Consider the following 15,464-nt stretch of genomic DNA (forward strand, 5'->3'; position numbering starts at 1 on the left):
AAAAGTCAGAGAAAAAAAAAACACTTAATACAGAAGAAGTTCTACAGAAAATAGTTTGAAAAAAGTTTTCACTCTTGAAAGTGAGTACTCAAGTTTTGTTACATAAAAAATAATTTTTATAAATAAATAAATAAACTATGAATTATATAATTTTGAAAAACGTGAATACTCAACTCACGAAACAATACACGTTGATGGCTACCACGATTTGAGATGATATTTTAATGTGATCGGAAATGAAAACAAAAAACATCTGCCAGATATATTTTCATTAAAATAATACACATTTGATATGAATTGTTTATAAAAATAGTAATTTTAATTAAATAAAAAACAAAAACGAGATGATTACTTTTTGAATATAAGTTAAATCAAAGATACACATAGTTTAACTACTAGAGAAACAGGTTGATTAGGGGGATCTTAAGGTTGCATGTCATCATCATTGAATAATTGTTGAATTGAAAAGAATAATTATTTCGGACAATAATTATTATTATTATTGATTTGAAGAGCAGAAGGGTCGTAAAAATACAAATTTAAAAAACATTAATTACCGTTTGAATAATATAAATCTTATTACTATTATTTGACAAGATGCTTCTATATTCTTAGGTAGTACTGTTTTATTATTTTAGTAACAGTATAATTAAATATACAATTTAGTTAAATATTTATTTAATAATTTGAAGTTTGGAATGAAGTAAAATTTTGTGTTAATTTTTTAAAATTACTTTAAACAGAAATAAGATAAAAAATAAATATAATAATGAATAATAAAAATTCTAAAACATAAAACATATTGAATAGCAATAAAGTAATTCACATTAAAAGAAAAAACTTTAATATATTTATAGTCTTCAAAACTGATCTTAATTTGATTTTAGTTTTTAAATTTTATTTTTTTTATTCATGTCATTTGTACTAATTATTTTACAGTACAATATTAGCTATATCTAGTAACATGAGCTATTTTATATATTTTAACATATAATTTTCTATACATAACAATTAACACCAATATTAAATTATAGTAATAAAAATTTAACTTGTTTGTTAACATATTTGTTTTTCTCAATCATTGCAGTGATTTTCAACATAAAATATTAATAAATTTCTATTGAGTATAAAAATATTCACTATTTACATAAATTTTATCAATTTTAAATATCCAAATATTTGTAAACAATTAAAAATTAATTTGTTTAACTTGAAAAATAATGTGTCTTTAATTGAATTTTTAAATCATTTATATATTTTTGTTGATTAAATATATTATTAAAATATTTTTAAAAAATTCTCAATAATGTGTTGAATATATAACGTTTGAGGATGAAATAAATATTAAGAATAGAACATTTCAACACAAATACAATATAATGATGATTTTTCGTAATGAAATTATAATTTAGTAAACATAATTTTGTATAAATCTAAATTTTTTAATAATTATACACAGACAAATTATTTATCTATTTTTTAAAAAACTACATTATGAACGATTAAAATTAGAAAAAAAAGATAAAATAAAAGGGTATTAATATACATTCTTAATAGGAAGGAAGTAAAGGTTGTTCCCAACCTTTGAACCATTGGAGCTGGGAGACGAGGAAGCTTGTTGTGTTCCGGAGTGGGGTGGCAAGCCCCAAAGAATACGCGTGTACCTTTATCCTTCAATAATTTTAAAGTGACGCTGTGGCTATTGCATGCTAAAACGCTCCGCCGAACAATATCGCGCTGACACCGCCTACAAACCCTTCATTCATACATCAACAAACCCTCACCGCTGTCCGAACCTCATTCGTCACAGCTTAGCCCCACTCCACGGTGGCGCCGTCGCTCTCCCCCTCTTCTCCTCGTATTTGCCCACGCGCACGCGCGTATGTCCACGCAGACCATAACCTACCCTTCTTGTCGCTTTTCACTTCCACATTCCACATGGGTTTCGTCCGTTAATTATTTTCATTAATTAGGAGTGTGTTTCTGACGCTCCTTTAAAGCGGCGTGAGGTTCGGTAAAGCAAGAAAGTATTCACAACGGTAGTGTCCTCAATAGTTTCCTAGATGCGCCCAATAAGATTCACCCAAGTGCAAGACTACGAGATATGATTCATACAAATCACCAGGGTTCACATGAACCTCACCGTATTTAAGCACACCCTTTTCCTTTACCCCCAGAATTAAATAAAGCTCGCTCTTCTCCGTTGTCTTTCTTCTCTCTAATTCCCTTCGATCTTTCTCCCCGCCCGTCTCCGTGAGATTTCTAGGGTTTTCAGTGAGATTGAATTTCCGTACGCACGCACGGACTAGGGTTTTTTTCTTTTCTTTTTGTTTTCCCTCTCTTTCTCTTCTTGATGGTGACCGCGATGGGTCATGGCATTGGTATCTGAATCAAATTTTAGTTCAGAAATCCGAATCTCTGTTCCTTCAATGTGATGACTTCTGTTGCCGCCGGTGAATGGCTCGATTTCGTTTCCGGCGCCTCCGATTCTTCGCAATCTTCGCGCTCGCAGTCGTCGTCTTCGAGAGGCAGTGCGCGTGCGTCGAATCAACGAGCGACGAGTTGGAGCGCGATTTTTCGGTAACTGATTTGAATTGGAATCTCTTTCATCAAGATTATTCGCCGCCGGCTCCGCCACCTCCACCGCCGCATCCGCCGTCGGTGTCGTGCGTGGACGATCTCGGTGGGGTTGGGTCCCTGGACTCGACGTGCAAGATTGTGAACGATGTGAACCTGAATCGCGACGTGTATATAGCAGGGAAGGGAAATTTTAACATCCTACCTGGGGTGAGGTTTCATTGTGCGATTCCCGGGTGCATGATTACCGTTAATGTTACCGGCAATTTTAGTTTAGGTAACAGCTCGTCGATTGTCACCGGAGCTTTTGAGTTGGAGGCAGAGAATGGTGGTTTTGGGAATGATTCGGTGGTTAACACGACAGGGATGGCGGGACAGCCTCCTCCGCAGACGAGTGGGACCCCCCAAGGGGTTGAGGGGGGTGGTGGGGGCCATGGCGGGAGGGGTGCCTGCTGTCTGGTGGACACGACGAAGCTTCCGGAGGATGTTTGGGGAGGGGATGCCTATTCCTGGGCTTCGCTGCAGAACCCGTATAGTTTTGGGAGCCGGGGAGGGTCGACGAGTAAGGAGAGCGACTATGGTGGGTTGGGTGGCGGGCTTGTGAGAATGACTATTCATAAACTTGTTGAGATGAATGCAACTGTTTTGGCTGATGGGGGTGATGGAGGGACCCTAGGGGGAGGTGGCTCTGGAGGCAGCATCTACATCAAGGCTTACAGAATGTAATTGTTTTTATTTATTTACTTTTTATCTTATTTGGTTAACATGAGCATAATCTTGTTGAATAAAAATTCCTCATTCTTGCTGTATTCGTTGGTTTTTTTCCTCCCTCCAAATATTTAATTTAGCCTTTACTCTCTCTATATGTTTCCTTCCAATTTATGCGTGATATATATCAACAGAGTTTTTGTAAAGTTAGGGTGTTTGTCGTTGAGGCATATTTGGTTAACTTTTTATAAATTAACACCGTATGTTCCCTGGTTATGCAAGGGACATGAGTGGTACAAGTTACTGCATTCTTTTCTTTGAAATCCTGTCACTGATGTTTTTTGTTAACAAATATTTATGTTTCGGTGTTGTTGCCTTTGAGATGTGGTTGTGCATGTAGTAGTGTAACATTAGCAACTCATCATCATTATCACAACGAATGTGATGATATAAGTCTATATATTATGCGGAAATCCTTTACTGAAGCCTAAAACTAATATTCAGGTGGAGATTGTATGCGCATAAAATGTACACTAAGGATCTTTTCTCCCTAATCTCTATATTCACATGTCTAGATGTATACAACCAACAATGGAACGCTTTAAATTAGTCTCATGCTTGATTGCAATTGATGTTTCAATTTCATGAATCTAGTTTTTATCCTTTTCCATTGATCTTTTTTTTTTTTTTTAAAAGAGCAGGACTGGTAATGGGATGATAAGTGCTTGTGGAGGTAATGGTTTTGCTGGTGGTGGAGGTGGCAGAGTTTCTGTTGATGTGTTCAGTAGGCATGATGAGCCCAAAATTTATGTGCATGGTGAGGATATTTTAGTTTATGCACTGGTTAGCTGTTTGTGAAAATATACTTTGCATAAGTCCTTCCCTGCAAATTAAGTACTCATGTGCTTAAGCACTTATAATATATAGGGTAATGTAGGCAGCACCTGATTGCAGTTGAATGACACTCAGTCTTTGGTTTGTTTCTGGATAATAAGGCAAATGTTTGGAAGTGAACTGTTGTTTTTTTTCCAGCATATTGAAATTAATCTTCGGTTTCTCACTAGAATTAAGTCAATTAACTTGCTCGAGTTGAGCAAATAGGATTTGATGATCTACTCTCTAGGCTATCTGATATCCTATTTTGACAACTGTGGTAGGTAGGGCAGGAGGTCATTAATAATGAGCCCACCCCTTTGGCCTACGGGAGATGATTTGAAATTCTCATGATATGACCATATTTTCGTGTTTAGCTTGTTGTGAGTTTTGACTCCAAACTTATCATCAGTTATGTTGACTGCAGTGCACATTTCTTATGTCAGGTGGTAGTAGCCTTGGCTGTCCTGAAAATGCAGGTGCTGCTGGGACTCTTTATGATGCAGTCCCTCGAAGCCTTATAGTTGATAACTATAACAAGACAACTGATACAGAGACACTTCTGTTGGAGTTTCCTAATCAACCCCTTTGGACTAATGTTTATGTCCGAAATAAGGCTAGGGCCACAGTTCCACTGCTTTGGAGTCGTGTACAGGTTTGTCAGATCTATAAATTAGTTGGATGATCCCAATACTGATTTTGGTTAATCAACCCCTTTTACTTGCTCCATGTCTCTGAAACCTTTTTTTTTCCCTTTCCCATTTTGATTTTGCTTCTTTTCTCAAAATTTTTAGATCAGTTTTTTAAATTCATTAGTAAACTCAAAAGGTTAGCGTACAAACACTTACTAGCATATCTAATGAAACATTTGAAGAATTTTTAAAAAATTAGGCTATTAAATCATTTGATTGAACTGGGAGCATTTGTAAGGAGAATTGTTCTACTTCTACCTCGTTTGGCCCACTATGTTTCTGCTAAATTCTGATTATCCCTCTTTCATTTAATGTGCTGAACGAGACATAGGTTTTAGCATTTGATATTCTTCTTGCCAAAGTTCACTCCTTCTAAAAAGCCAACTGCTGAAACAACTATCCAGTTGTAGGTTTGGATATTCTTAATTAACTGCCAAGCTAGAATGAGTAACTCCCACGGTAAAATTTGTTGAAGATTAAGGGTATGTTTGGGAGGGAGTTTTTTGGAGGGGAAGGGAGGACATATTTTTTAATCTTAAATTAAAATAATTATATCACTCATGATGATAAATTCATGATTAATATATTAAGTTTATGTCAATATATTAATTTATATCTTTTATTTTGAATAAATATTAATTTTAAATATATTTATTTAAGATATAAAATTTGTCTTCCCCTCCAAAATCTCCCTTCCCAAACAACCTCTAAAGGAATGAAGCACCAAAGGCATTAACTTGTTGATGTGTGTGTTTTCATTTGTATTTAATTCATTTACTTGATATATGTTGCTTATATTGGCTTGTACAGCAGCTAACTGTGTCATTTGAAATTCATATTTTCCGTTTCCCTCAACCTTAGCTTTTTTGAGCTTTCTTGATGTTAATGTGATTTAAAAATATATAAATTTTCTTCTAATGTATTTGGGGAAAGGGGTGATGTCTTGATTAGAGACACAAAGGGATAGGAAATTGGGTACCTGTTAATATTCTTGGTTGGTTGCTTCTTAGAGGATGCCTTTCAGTCTTATTTTTTGGATCAAAGGTTTCTTCTTTCCGTTACTGTCTTTCCTTTCCTTTTTAATGAATTCTTTTATCCAAAAAAGAAAATGGTAAGTTTCCTCCGTGTCTTCCTTTCATATTTTGATATATGTTTTTTTTTTAATCTGTTTTGTAAAAGATCGTTGCATGTGAAGGCATCTGTTCAACTATCTTTTTGTTTGGTATTCATTATTAGGTGCAAGGACAGATAAGTATCTTGCAGGGTGGGGTGTTGAGCTTTGGGCTGCGACACTATGCTACTTCAGAGTTTGAGTTATTGGCTGAAGAACTGTTGATGAGTGATTCTGTGATGAAGGTAGTTGGAATCTCTGAGTGTTTATATAGTATATCTTGTTTATTGATACATTGTTGTGTCCTAGTTCTATTGTATCTTTGAACCAACTACTAAACATAAATGAGCACGTCAGACAAAGGATGCTCAAATTTTTTATACTGCTATGAGTAATGATCCAATGCTATTTCTGATGCTTTACACTTAACTTGTATGACAGGTATATGGTGCTCTACGCATGTCTGTAAAAATGTTCTTGATGTGGAACTCACAAATGCTCATAGATGGGGGGGAAGATATAAACGTGGCAACTTCTTTACTTGAGGCTAGTAATTTGATTGTTCTCAGGGTATTTATCAACTCCTTGGCTGGACAATATTTTTGCACGTGTTATCTTCATCACATTTGACCACATCAGGTTTTATTAACAGGGATCTTCTGTGATACATTCTAATGCAAACCTTGGAGTTCATGGACAAGGTCTGCTTAATTTATCAGGACCAGGAGATTGGATTGAAGCACAGCGTTTGGTTTTGTCCTTATTTTATAGTATTCATGTGAGACATTGTTTTGTTTTTACCACTGATAATTTGTAGTCATTGAACACTTAATTTTCCCATACAATTGGTCTTCAGTAATGAATTTGGAGATCTGCTTTCTTTTTCATTAGATTAGTTTTTCCCCCATCAGTCTTTTCATATTAGTTTAAATATTTTTCTTATTCTTTTTTATTTTTAGTAGTTAGCTGTAGAGCATTTTTCTGTAGCTTAGTAGTTGACTGGGTGCTATTTTTTTTTCTGCTCTTTTATTTATTTAGGAAATGATCTAGTACAATATTGTATATCCTAATACTAGTTAATTGTGAATACCTTTTGGTTCTTTTTAGTGTAATGAAATAATACAAAGAAGCTTTCCTTCTGGTCATAAACATAATTCACTACAATATAATATGGTGAAGCTCTTCAATTCTCTGAATATTTATGGATTTAGAAACCATGAGCTGAACATCAAAGAGATGCCATGGAGACAATCCTATCATGTGCAGATCTAAAGTTAAATAGTCGATCAAATAGCCCAGACAAAAATTTTAACTTCTTTTTTGCATTCCAATACTTCTATAAGTTATCCAAAGAAACTGATTGTTTGTGTTTTTGCTCAAAATTTGGTGAAAGTGGAAACTGCCAGAGGAAAGATCATAATGGTTACTAAGTATGGATATTGGCTCTATTTCCATCTTGTCTGGATCTTGGGCTATATTTGGTGCTTAATAGATTTTCTGCATACTTTTAGGGTGCTTTTTTTGTCCTTTCTGCTTATTATTTTGGTGGCTTAATTACACTCTTCTGATGTTCCTGGTTCTCCCAATACTTTGGGTCTGGTTCTTGTTAATTAATCTTTTAAATGAAGTCATTTTGGTAACTTGATTGTTTTTGGCATTAGCCAATGGTGAATAATAGTGTATGTGCTGGTGTTTTGGTTAAGCATTAGTTGGTCCTACCTCTACAAATTGAGTTTACTTTTGACATTCTTTATAGGTTGGGCCGGGATCTGTCTTGCGTGGTCCATTGGAGAATGCAACAACTGATGATGTGTATGTTTGGATGTTGTGAAATCATTGAGTTGATTTCTCATTCTATGCTTTTGTTTCTAGTTCTGCTAAATTTCCATACTCTGATTATTGACAGCACACCAAAGCTTTACTGTGACAACCAAAATTGCCCTTCTGAATTACTTCATCCCCCTGAAGATTGCAATGTGAATGCATCCTTGTCATTCACCCTTCAGGTACTTTTTAAAGTATTGATGGATTAGCATTTGGTTATGCTAATATATATATAGTTGAAACTTAAAAATTCTGTATGTTGCCTTTCTAGATCTGCAGAGTTGAGGACATCCTTGTTGAAGGCCTTATAAAAGGTTCTGTTGTTCATTTCCACAGGGCTAGGACAATAACTGTTGAATCTTCTGGAATAATATCTGCCTCTGGAATGGGTATGTTTCTTTACATGTGAGGTTCTTGTCACCTTTTGATTCAAATAGCTGCATTCCCTGTATTGATTATGCTGAAAAAAAAAAATTTTGCAGGCTGTACTGGTGGGTTGGGCCGTGGAAATATTCTAAGTAATGGTATTGGCAGTGGAGGTGGGCATGGTGGTAATGGTGGGGATGCTTGTTATGATGATAATTGTGTTGAAGGTGGCATTTCATATGGGAATGCAGACCTTCCCTGTGAACTTGGTAGTGGAAGTGGAAATGGCAGCTTGACCGTTACCACAGCTGGGGGTGGGATCATAGGTAAGCTTATGTTTGGATCAGTTAATCCATTCTTTATGAATAATGGAAGACAATGATTACAACAGGATTTCTTCTTTAATTTATGTTTGTGTTGTATCTGTTGAGCAGTAGTCGGATCATTGGAGCACCCATTGTCGAGTTTGTCAATTCAGGGTTTGGTAAATGCTGATGGAGGGAATTTTGAACCAGCAATCAGAAACGGAAAATTTGCTATTTTTGATAATTTAACGGGCGGTCCTGGGGGTGCATCTGGTGGCACTATACTATTGTTTCTCCATACACTTGGCATCGGTGAATCAGCTGTGCTTTCCAGTGTAGGGGGATATAGCAGTTCTAATGGAGGTGGTGGTGGAGGTGGTGGAAGAATTCATTTTCATTGGGCGGACATTCCCACTGGAGATGTTTATCAGCCAATTGCTATTGTGAAAGGAGGCATTCAGACCAGGTACATCTATTACAAGCTTTTGCTTCAATTCTACTATATTTGCTTTTATTCTGTATGAGCTTAATTTGGATGGGTGCAGTCAATGTGCAAGAAAGCAGTTGTTGTGTCTTTTATAGTGCATATATGGTGAAGAATGTATGCTTAAACTGTATGATCTTGTAGTTTGCGTATACTTAATCAACATAGTTGGCATGTCAAACCCTTTAAACCAGAAACTTAAAATAAAAGCTTCTCTGGTGTAGGTCACTCGAAGTGGTCATCACTCATTCCAAATCCTGAAATGTTTGACATTTATGAATCTGTGGCAAGCTTTTTCTGTTAATCCTTTTTGGCTAACGTGCTTCATTTTCTTGGGTGCGGGAGTTGTAGCTAGAACTGTTCTTTGCATATTCTTTGTGTTGGTGTTATGAACTTGTAACTTCTAGCTTGTATATTTTAGTCCCCAAAAAAGATTTAGCTTGTGCATGCTAATGGTAATGATTCCCTCTATGATTACATGTGACGTTGTTTTCCATTTTTGCACTCTTTCATTTCCATCTCTGCCCTTGCTTTTCACTCATGTTATGATGGCAAATTCAGAACTTTATAATTTTATGTGATTATGATAGGGGAGGAAAGGGTAAGGGTCAGGGTGGCTCTGGAGCAAATGGGACAATAACTGGGAAGGCTTGCCCCAAAGGGCTTTATGGTACATTTTGTGAGGTATATTTACTTTCCACTTCCTCTTATTCTGTTATATTTCCATATTTATTAATGTGTTCTTGCTACCTTTGTGATCATGAGTTTCCATATTTGCTCAATATGTGAATTTATTCCATGTGTCCAAGTAGTTTGTCTAGTTATATTACTTTTAATGGTTAAATGCATGTGGAGGAATAATACTACCGCACCCATGGTCATCATCACTATATAGGTTGTGCATTATTTTATTTCAGCCTCAATACAGTGGCTAGTTGATGAGTGTCTGGCATGTTGATTGTATTTCTGACTGATGTGCTTCTGATATAATCAAGGATAGTTCACTTAAAATTTTTGGGGATATTATACTTGAAAGGATGTTAATATGTCAAGTTACAGCATACTTGAATGCAACATCCAATGGCTAAAGGTGTGTGGAGGATAATTCAGTGGCACTCATTGCACTCATTTTTGACATTGATATACTGATGCATCTAAAGGGAACTTGGCCTTCCTTTATTTGGGGGACCTATACTGAAGATTGGGTATAATAGTTGAAGTTTCCCAATGGAGCTGAGTGCCACTATAAAATGCCAAAGAGACATAGACATGCGGTTCTAGTGACATGAAGTGTGACAATAGGGAGAATGCTCATGGCTGTTATCAAATTAAGGCTATGTTTCGATTTATGGAATGAAAAGGAATAACATTTGTTACCATCGTTTGGAATGTTTGTCAAATGGAATCAAATGGAACCTAGTGGAATCTATTTCTCTCCATTCAATCTAATACCTCTATTTTTCTTTCTCCCTGGGTTAGGGAGTGTGGGATGGAACCAATTCATGATTCTGCTTACCATTCCTTCCCCTTCCTGGACATTGGAATGTAAACTTTTTCTCAGTTTCATCATAAAATATTCAAAAATGTGGTTAGGCATCACATGACTACTGTTCTGTGCACAATGTTAGGAGTAGAAGGGGAATTATTAATAGAAGCTTGAAAAGCCAAAAACACATAGATAGTCACACTACAGCTTCTTGATGTATCTGGTGAGAATTTTTTTTATGAGAATGATAAATTTGGATCCAACAAAACATGGATGGTATTTAGTTTTGTAGCTCCAGCTTGCCTCTGTAGAATCCAGTGCAACTTCTAATTGCATGTGCATTGGCTAGAAGTGCTAAAAGATGAAAACATTTTTTTTGTAATGTCATAGTTGCAAGCTTTTTATGCTTCATGATTTGCCTTAGCCTAGTCTAATCTGGCTACATCAGACTCACATTGGTGAGACTACTCTATCTTGGGACTGGTGAGCCATTTGACTGGAATCCCACCTACCTCTGCACCTAGGTTGGCCACTGCTTTTGACCACACTGGATTAGAGGAAGTTTACTCAAATTAATAGGATCTTTCTTTACCCTCTTCATCTCATTCTCATGTTCTTTTGCAGCTTTTTTGCTTTCCAATCTTTGATGACTAACTGATGCTTCTACTTCCAGATTTTCTACTCATAGGCTTTTATCCTACTTGCTTGCCTCCAGGAATGTCCAGCTGGCACTTACAAAAATGTTACTGGATCTGATAAATCACTTTGTCACCATTGTCCTGTTAATGAGCTTCCTCACCGTGCTGTGTATATTTCAGTCCGAGGTAGATTTTATAATTTAATGGATGATAATGTAAACAGGCATGCAAGATTATGTAGTTTGGAATTTTATGTTGTGAAAGCTGAAGGACTTGTATTCCTGTCCTTCATTCATCCTATGTATCTGTTTTTGGGGTTCCGTGGGTAACGTTGGCTCCCTTCATGCTTAGAAGTGTCTTCTAAAAGATATCCATCTTATTACCTATCTGGTGTATCACTGCATAATTTATCATCTTGTCTTTTGTGCAGGTGGAATTACTGAAACACCTTGCCCTTACCAATGCGTTTCAGACAGATATCACATGCCTGAATGTTATACAGCTCTTGAAGAGTTAATTTACACATTTGGTGGACCTTGGTTATTTGGTCTTTTCCTTATTGGTCTCTTGATCTTGTTAGCATTGGTGCTTAGTGTCGCAAGAATGAAATTTGTTGGGGTTGATGAATTACCGGGCCCAGCACCTACTCAACATGGTTCTCAAATAGATCACTCCTTCCCTTTCCTGGAGTCATTAAATGAGGTTTTCCTCAAACCATGTGGTTCCTTTTTTGCTTCTTATTTTGATATTTCTGAATTAAGTATGCCTCTTAACAGTAGCTATTTATTTTTTCCCCACTTTTTTTTTTAATGACCTGACGGTGATGTGTTGCTGTAAATGCCTAGGTCTTGGAAACAAACAGGGTCGAGGAGTCCCAGAGCCATGTTCACAGAATGTACTTTATGGGACCAAATACTTTCAGTGAGCCCTGGCATCTGCCACATACACCTTCGGAACATATACAGGATATTGTGTAAGCAAAACGTTCTTCATTCTTCTGTTTGATCATTATAGATCCCATGGTTCCAACTAGGATCGTGGCCTTTTTATAGTTATGTTATTGGTTATGATACTGAGGTGGAGATCTTCCAACACCTTACATGCAGTTATGAGAGTGCATTCAATACATTTGTGGATGAGATTAATGCTATAGCAGCCTATCAATGGTGGGAGGGAGCAATATATAGTGTTCTTTCTGTTCTTGCTTACCCACTTGCTTGGTCCTGGCAACAATGGCGCAGGAGATTGAAGTTGCAACGTTTGCGTGAGTTTGTTCGATCAGAGTATGACCATGCTTGCCTTCGTTCTTGCCGATCACGTGCCTTATATGAAGGGATCAAGGTTTGAACTGTTCATTTACTTGTTGAACCTTTGAACAATGAAGTATTTTGATATTCAATTGAATTGTATTGAATCATGTTGGTTTAGGTGCATCTCCTGATCCTGTTCTAATGTGCATTCATATGGTGAAATGTAAATGTTATGTTTGGTAAATATGTATGACTGGATAGATGCTGACTGAATGGTTTGTTTTAATTTTTAATTTCAGACCTGGTTAATTGTATTTTTTTAGTTAACCCACCTGTGATCTGTCATATCAGATGCCAGCTAGTTTATTGTGTTACTGTTGATCATATCATCATCACTTATGTTTCATTAATAGACTGGATGAGGTCATTAATGCAGTTTTTGGGCATGTTGATAGCTGTTGGGAGATGAAATTTTCATCATATTTTGCTGTCAATCTTGATGTCAGGATCATATATAGGCTTCATATTTTTGTTGTAATTTTGAATTGAAGAGTTGTTTCTTTAGGAATAAAATATTTTAGATATGTTTTTTACTTTTCATTAATTGAAATCAGTGTATAAACAACTCATGAGTGTTCGATGGTATTTCAGAATTTTCATTAACCTGTAAAATAATATAGGTAAATGCAACTTCTGACCTGATGCTGGCATATGTGGACTTCTTTCTTGGTGGGGATGAAAAGAGGACAGACCTTCCTCCTCGATTACATGAAAGGTTCCCAATGTCGTTGCTTTTTGGAGGTGATGGAAGTTATATGGCTCCATTCTCCCTTCACAATGATAATATCCTTACAAGCCTTATGAGTCAGGTTTGTTCATCGATTTTGGGTAACTCAATTTTATGGACAGATTCACTTAAATGTATGCCTTGTTACTTTTTGTTCCATTCTTAGGTAATTTAATTAAAAGATTACTATTAATGTTGTTTGCAGTCAGTGCAACCTACAACCTGGTATAGATTGGTTGCTGGGCTGAATGCACAATTGCGGTTAGTTCGCCGTGGACGACTAAGAGTAACATTTCGACCTGTCCTCAGATGGCTTGAGACTCATGCCAATCATGCATTGAGTGTCCATGGTGTCCGCGTTGATCTTGCCTGGTTTCAGGCTACTAGTAGTGGCTATTGCCACTATGGGCTTGTGGTTTATGCTCTTGAGGAAGAACGGTGTCCAGCCCCTGGAGAAAGTACTGATGGAACTCTAAGAACTGAGGAGAGATTACGGTAATCCTTTATACCCATGGCATGCTACCATACTTTTTATCATCTTTATGAGAAACTTTAAAAAATAATGGTTCTAATTATGTTTTAGGAAAATTTGTGGTGTGGTTTGTTATGCATGATACTCTATTTTTTCTTTGTTTTTGTGTGATTTTTTGTTTCCAGGATCCAGAGTGTTAAAAAGGAACATCCTTTGGGGCTTACAAGAAACAGAGCTCATTTAAGCTCTGGTGGAAGAATTGAGGACAATTATATGAGGCGTAGGACGAATGGAGCTGCTTTGGATGTAAACAATTTGCAGATGATTGACGAGAAGAGAGATATCTTTTATCTTCTCTCTTTTATACTTCAGAATACAAAACCTGTTGGGCATCAGGTATTTTGTATTGATAGTTTTTACTGACTTGCTGGACAAAATTGCGGTTTCTTGTGCTTGCATTTGATAACTGACTTTTTTTACCCTTTCCCTTTATGTATTGACTGCAGGATCTTGTTGGTTTAGTAATCTCAATGTTGCTTCTAGGAGATTTTAGTTTAGTATTACTTACCCTGCTTCAGTTGTATTCAATTTCTTTGGTGGATGTCTTCCTTGTGTTGTTTATATTACCTTTCGGCATTCTTCTCCCATTTCCTGTCGGAATTAATGCTCTTTTTAGTCATGGACCAAGGCGTTCTGCAGGCCTTGCACGTCTTTATGCTCTGTGGAACCTTACATCCTTCATAAATGTTGTGAGTTATCTATCAAATTTCAGCTGATTGGCGATATTTGATCCTTTTATTTATTTATAAGGCTGATAGACTCTCCATTTATAAGGGTGGAAAATAGTAATATGGATTATATATATACACATTTTTACTTTAATTGGGGATTTTATTTTCTTGTCCTTAGGTTGTTGCATTTCTTTGCGGATATATACATTACAATTCTCAATCATCTTCCAGTAAAAGACAGCCCAGCTTTCAGCCATGGAGTATCATGTAAGGGTATTCTTAGTTTCAATAAGAGCTGCTTATTTGGGAACATCTGACTAGTTATTTATTTCTCAACTGTTTGGAGATGCAGGGACGAAAGTGAATGGTGGATTTTTCCAGCTGGATTGGTTTTGTGTAAATTATTCCAGTCTCAACTCATCAATTGGCATGTTGCCAATCTGGAAATTCAAGACCGTTCCTTGTATAGTAACGATTTTGAGCTGTTCTGGCAGTCATGATGGTATGTTTCACAGCATATATTCAACATTAACTTTTTCCCCCTTTCCCCCTCTTCTCTCAATCCATCACATGTTCAGTTTGAGTACGGTCATCTAGAATAGGTCAAAGATTGACATAGAGATGGTAGGATAACTCGAGGTGGGGAGGAATAGAGCTACAGAAATCGAAAGTAGAAGTTGTAGAGGCATTCATTACTGTAACACCTAATGTCCAGTAGTTTTTTTAAGAAATGAAATCATTTTCACCTTGAATTTCCCTACGGTGTAAATATCAAGTAACTAAGTATTCTTCAGAATATTATGTTGTTGACAACTCTTTAACTCATCCCTATTTTTTTTTAATTATATTCAATTGGCGAACCGCTTCAAGTAAAGTCGGCGGAGAAATTTGAGCGTCTTGGGGTATAAGATCTGAGCTTGAAGCGTTTTATTCCTCAACAACCTCCTTCCCCCGAACACCCCAAATGTACCTTTTTTGTGGTATTAAATTAGTTAATTGTTATTGTTTGTTCGTGAAGTAGGTTCATATCTTGTTGCAATCAATGAGATTTTGTTAAAATTGTCAGTGTAGGGTTTGATTATTTTCAGTAAAGTTTTGATTATTTTTAGGCTAAAATATTATTGCTGTTCTTGATTTTACAAAATTGTTTAGTCTTTTTG

General features: G+C 36.2%; 1 protein-coding gene across 7 annotated transcripts in view; it reads left to right on the forward strand.

Annotated features, from left to right (window-relative positions):
• Positions 1-1,665: 1,665 nt before the first annotated feature.
• Positions 1,666-15,464, forward strand: part of LOC113865595 — a 32,613-nt gene continuing 18,814 nt past the window's right edge. The window contains exons 1-23 of one of the 7 annotated variants that reach the window (XM_027500272.1): positions 1,668-3,299; positions 3,987-4,102; positions 4,605-4,813; positions 6,087-6,206; positions 6,403-6,531; positions 6,614-6,739; positions 7,718-7,773; positions 7,868-7,967; positions 8,057-8,174; positions 8,268-8,477; positions 8,586-8,922; positions 9,531-9,624; positions 11,142-11,250; positions 11,495-11,766; positions 11,910-12,037; positions 12,171-12,405; positions 12,995-13,183; positions 13,307-13,596; positions 13,759-13,969; positions 14,080-14,322; positions 14,483-14,571; positions 14,657-14,810; positions 15,326-15,351. In XM_027500272.1, the coding sequence (XP_027356073.1) occupies positions 2,458-3,299; positions 3,987-4,102; positions 4,605-4,813; positions 6,087-6,206; positions 6,403-6,531; positions 6,614-6,739; positions 7,718-7,773; positions 7,868-7,967; positions 8,057-8,174; positions 8,268-8,477; positions 8,586-8,922; positions 9,531-9,624; positions 11,142-11,250; positions 11,495-11,766; positions 11,910-12,037; positions 12,171-12,405; positions 12,995-13,183; positions 13,307-13,596; positions 13,759-13,969; positions 14,080-14,322; positions 14,483-14,571; positions 14,657-14,804 (4,371 nt within the window). In that variant the 5' untranslated portion in view covers positions 1,668-2,457 and the 3' untranslated portion in view covers positions 14,805-14,810; positions 15,326-15,351. Of the gene's footprint in view, positions 3,300-3,981; positions 4,103-4,604; positions 4,814-6,086; positions 6,207-6,402; positions 6,532-6,613; positions 6,740-7,717; positions 7,774-7,867; positions 7,968-8,056; positions 8,175-8,267; positions 8,478-8,585; positions 8,923-9,530; positions 9,625-11,141; positions 11,251-11,494; positions 11,767-11,909; positions 12,038-12,170; positions 12,406-12,994; positions 13,188-13,306; positions 13,597-13,758; positions 13,970-14,079; positions 14,323-14,482; positions 14,572-14,656; positions 15,416-15,464 lie in introns of those variants that run through there. The other 6 variants (XM_027500273.1, XM_027500277.1, XM_027500274.1 and 3 more) reach the window with 6 other exon arrangements.

The sequence above is a fragment of the Abrus precatorius genome, unplaced genomic scaffold, assembly GCF_003935025.1.
Source record: "Abrus precatorius isolate BTA unplaced genomic scaffold, Abrus_2018 Scaffold4, whole genome shotgun sequence".
NCBI classification, from domain to species: domain Eukaryota; kingdom Viridiplantae; phylum Streptophyta; class Magnoliopsida; order Fabales; family Fabaceae; genus Abrus; species Abrus precatorius.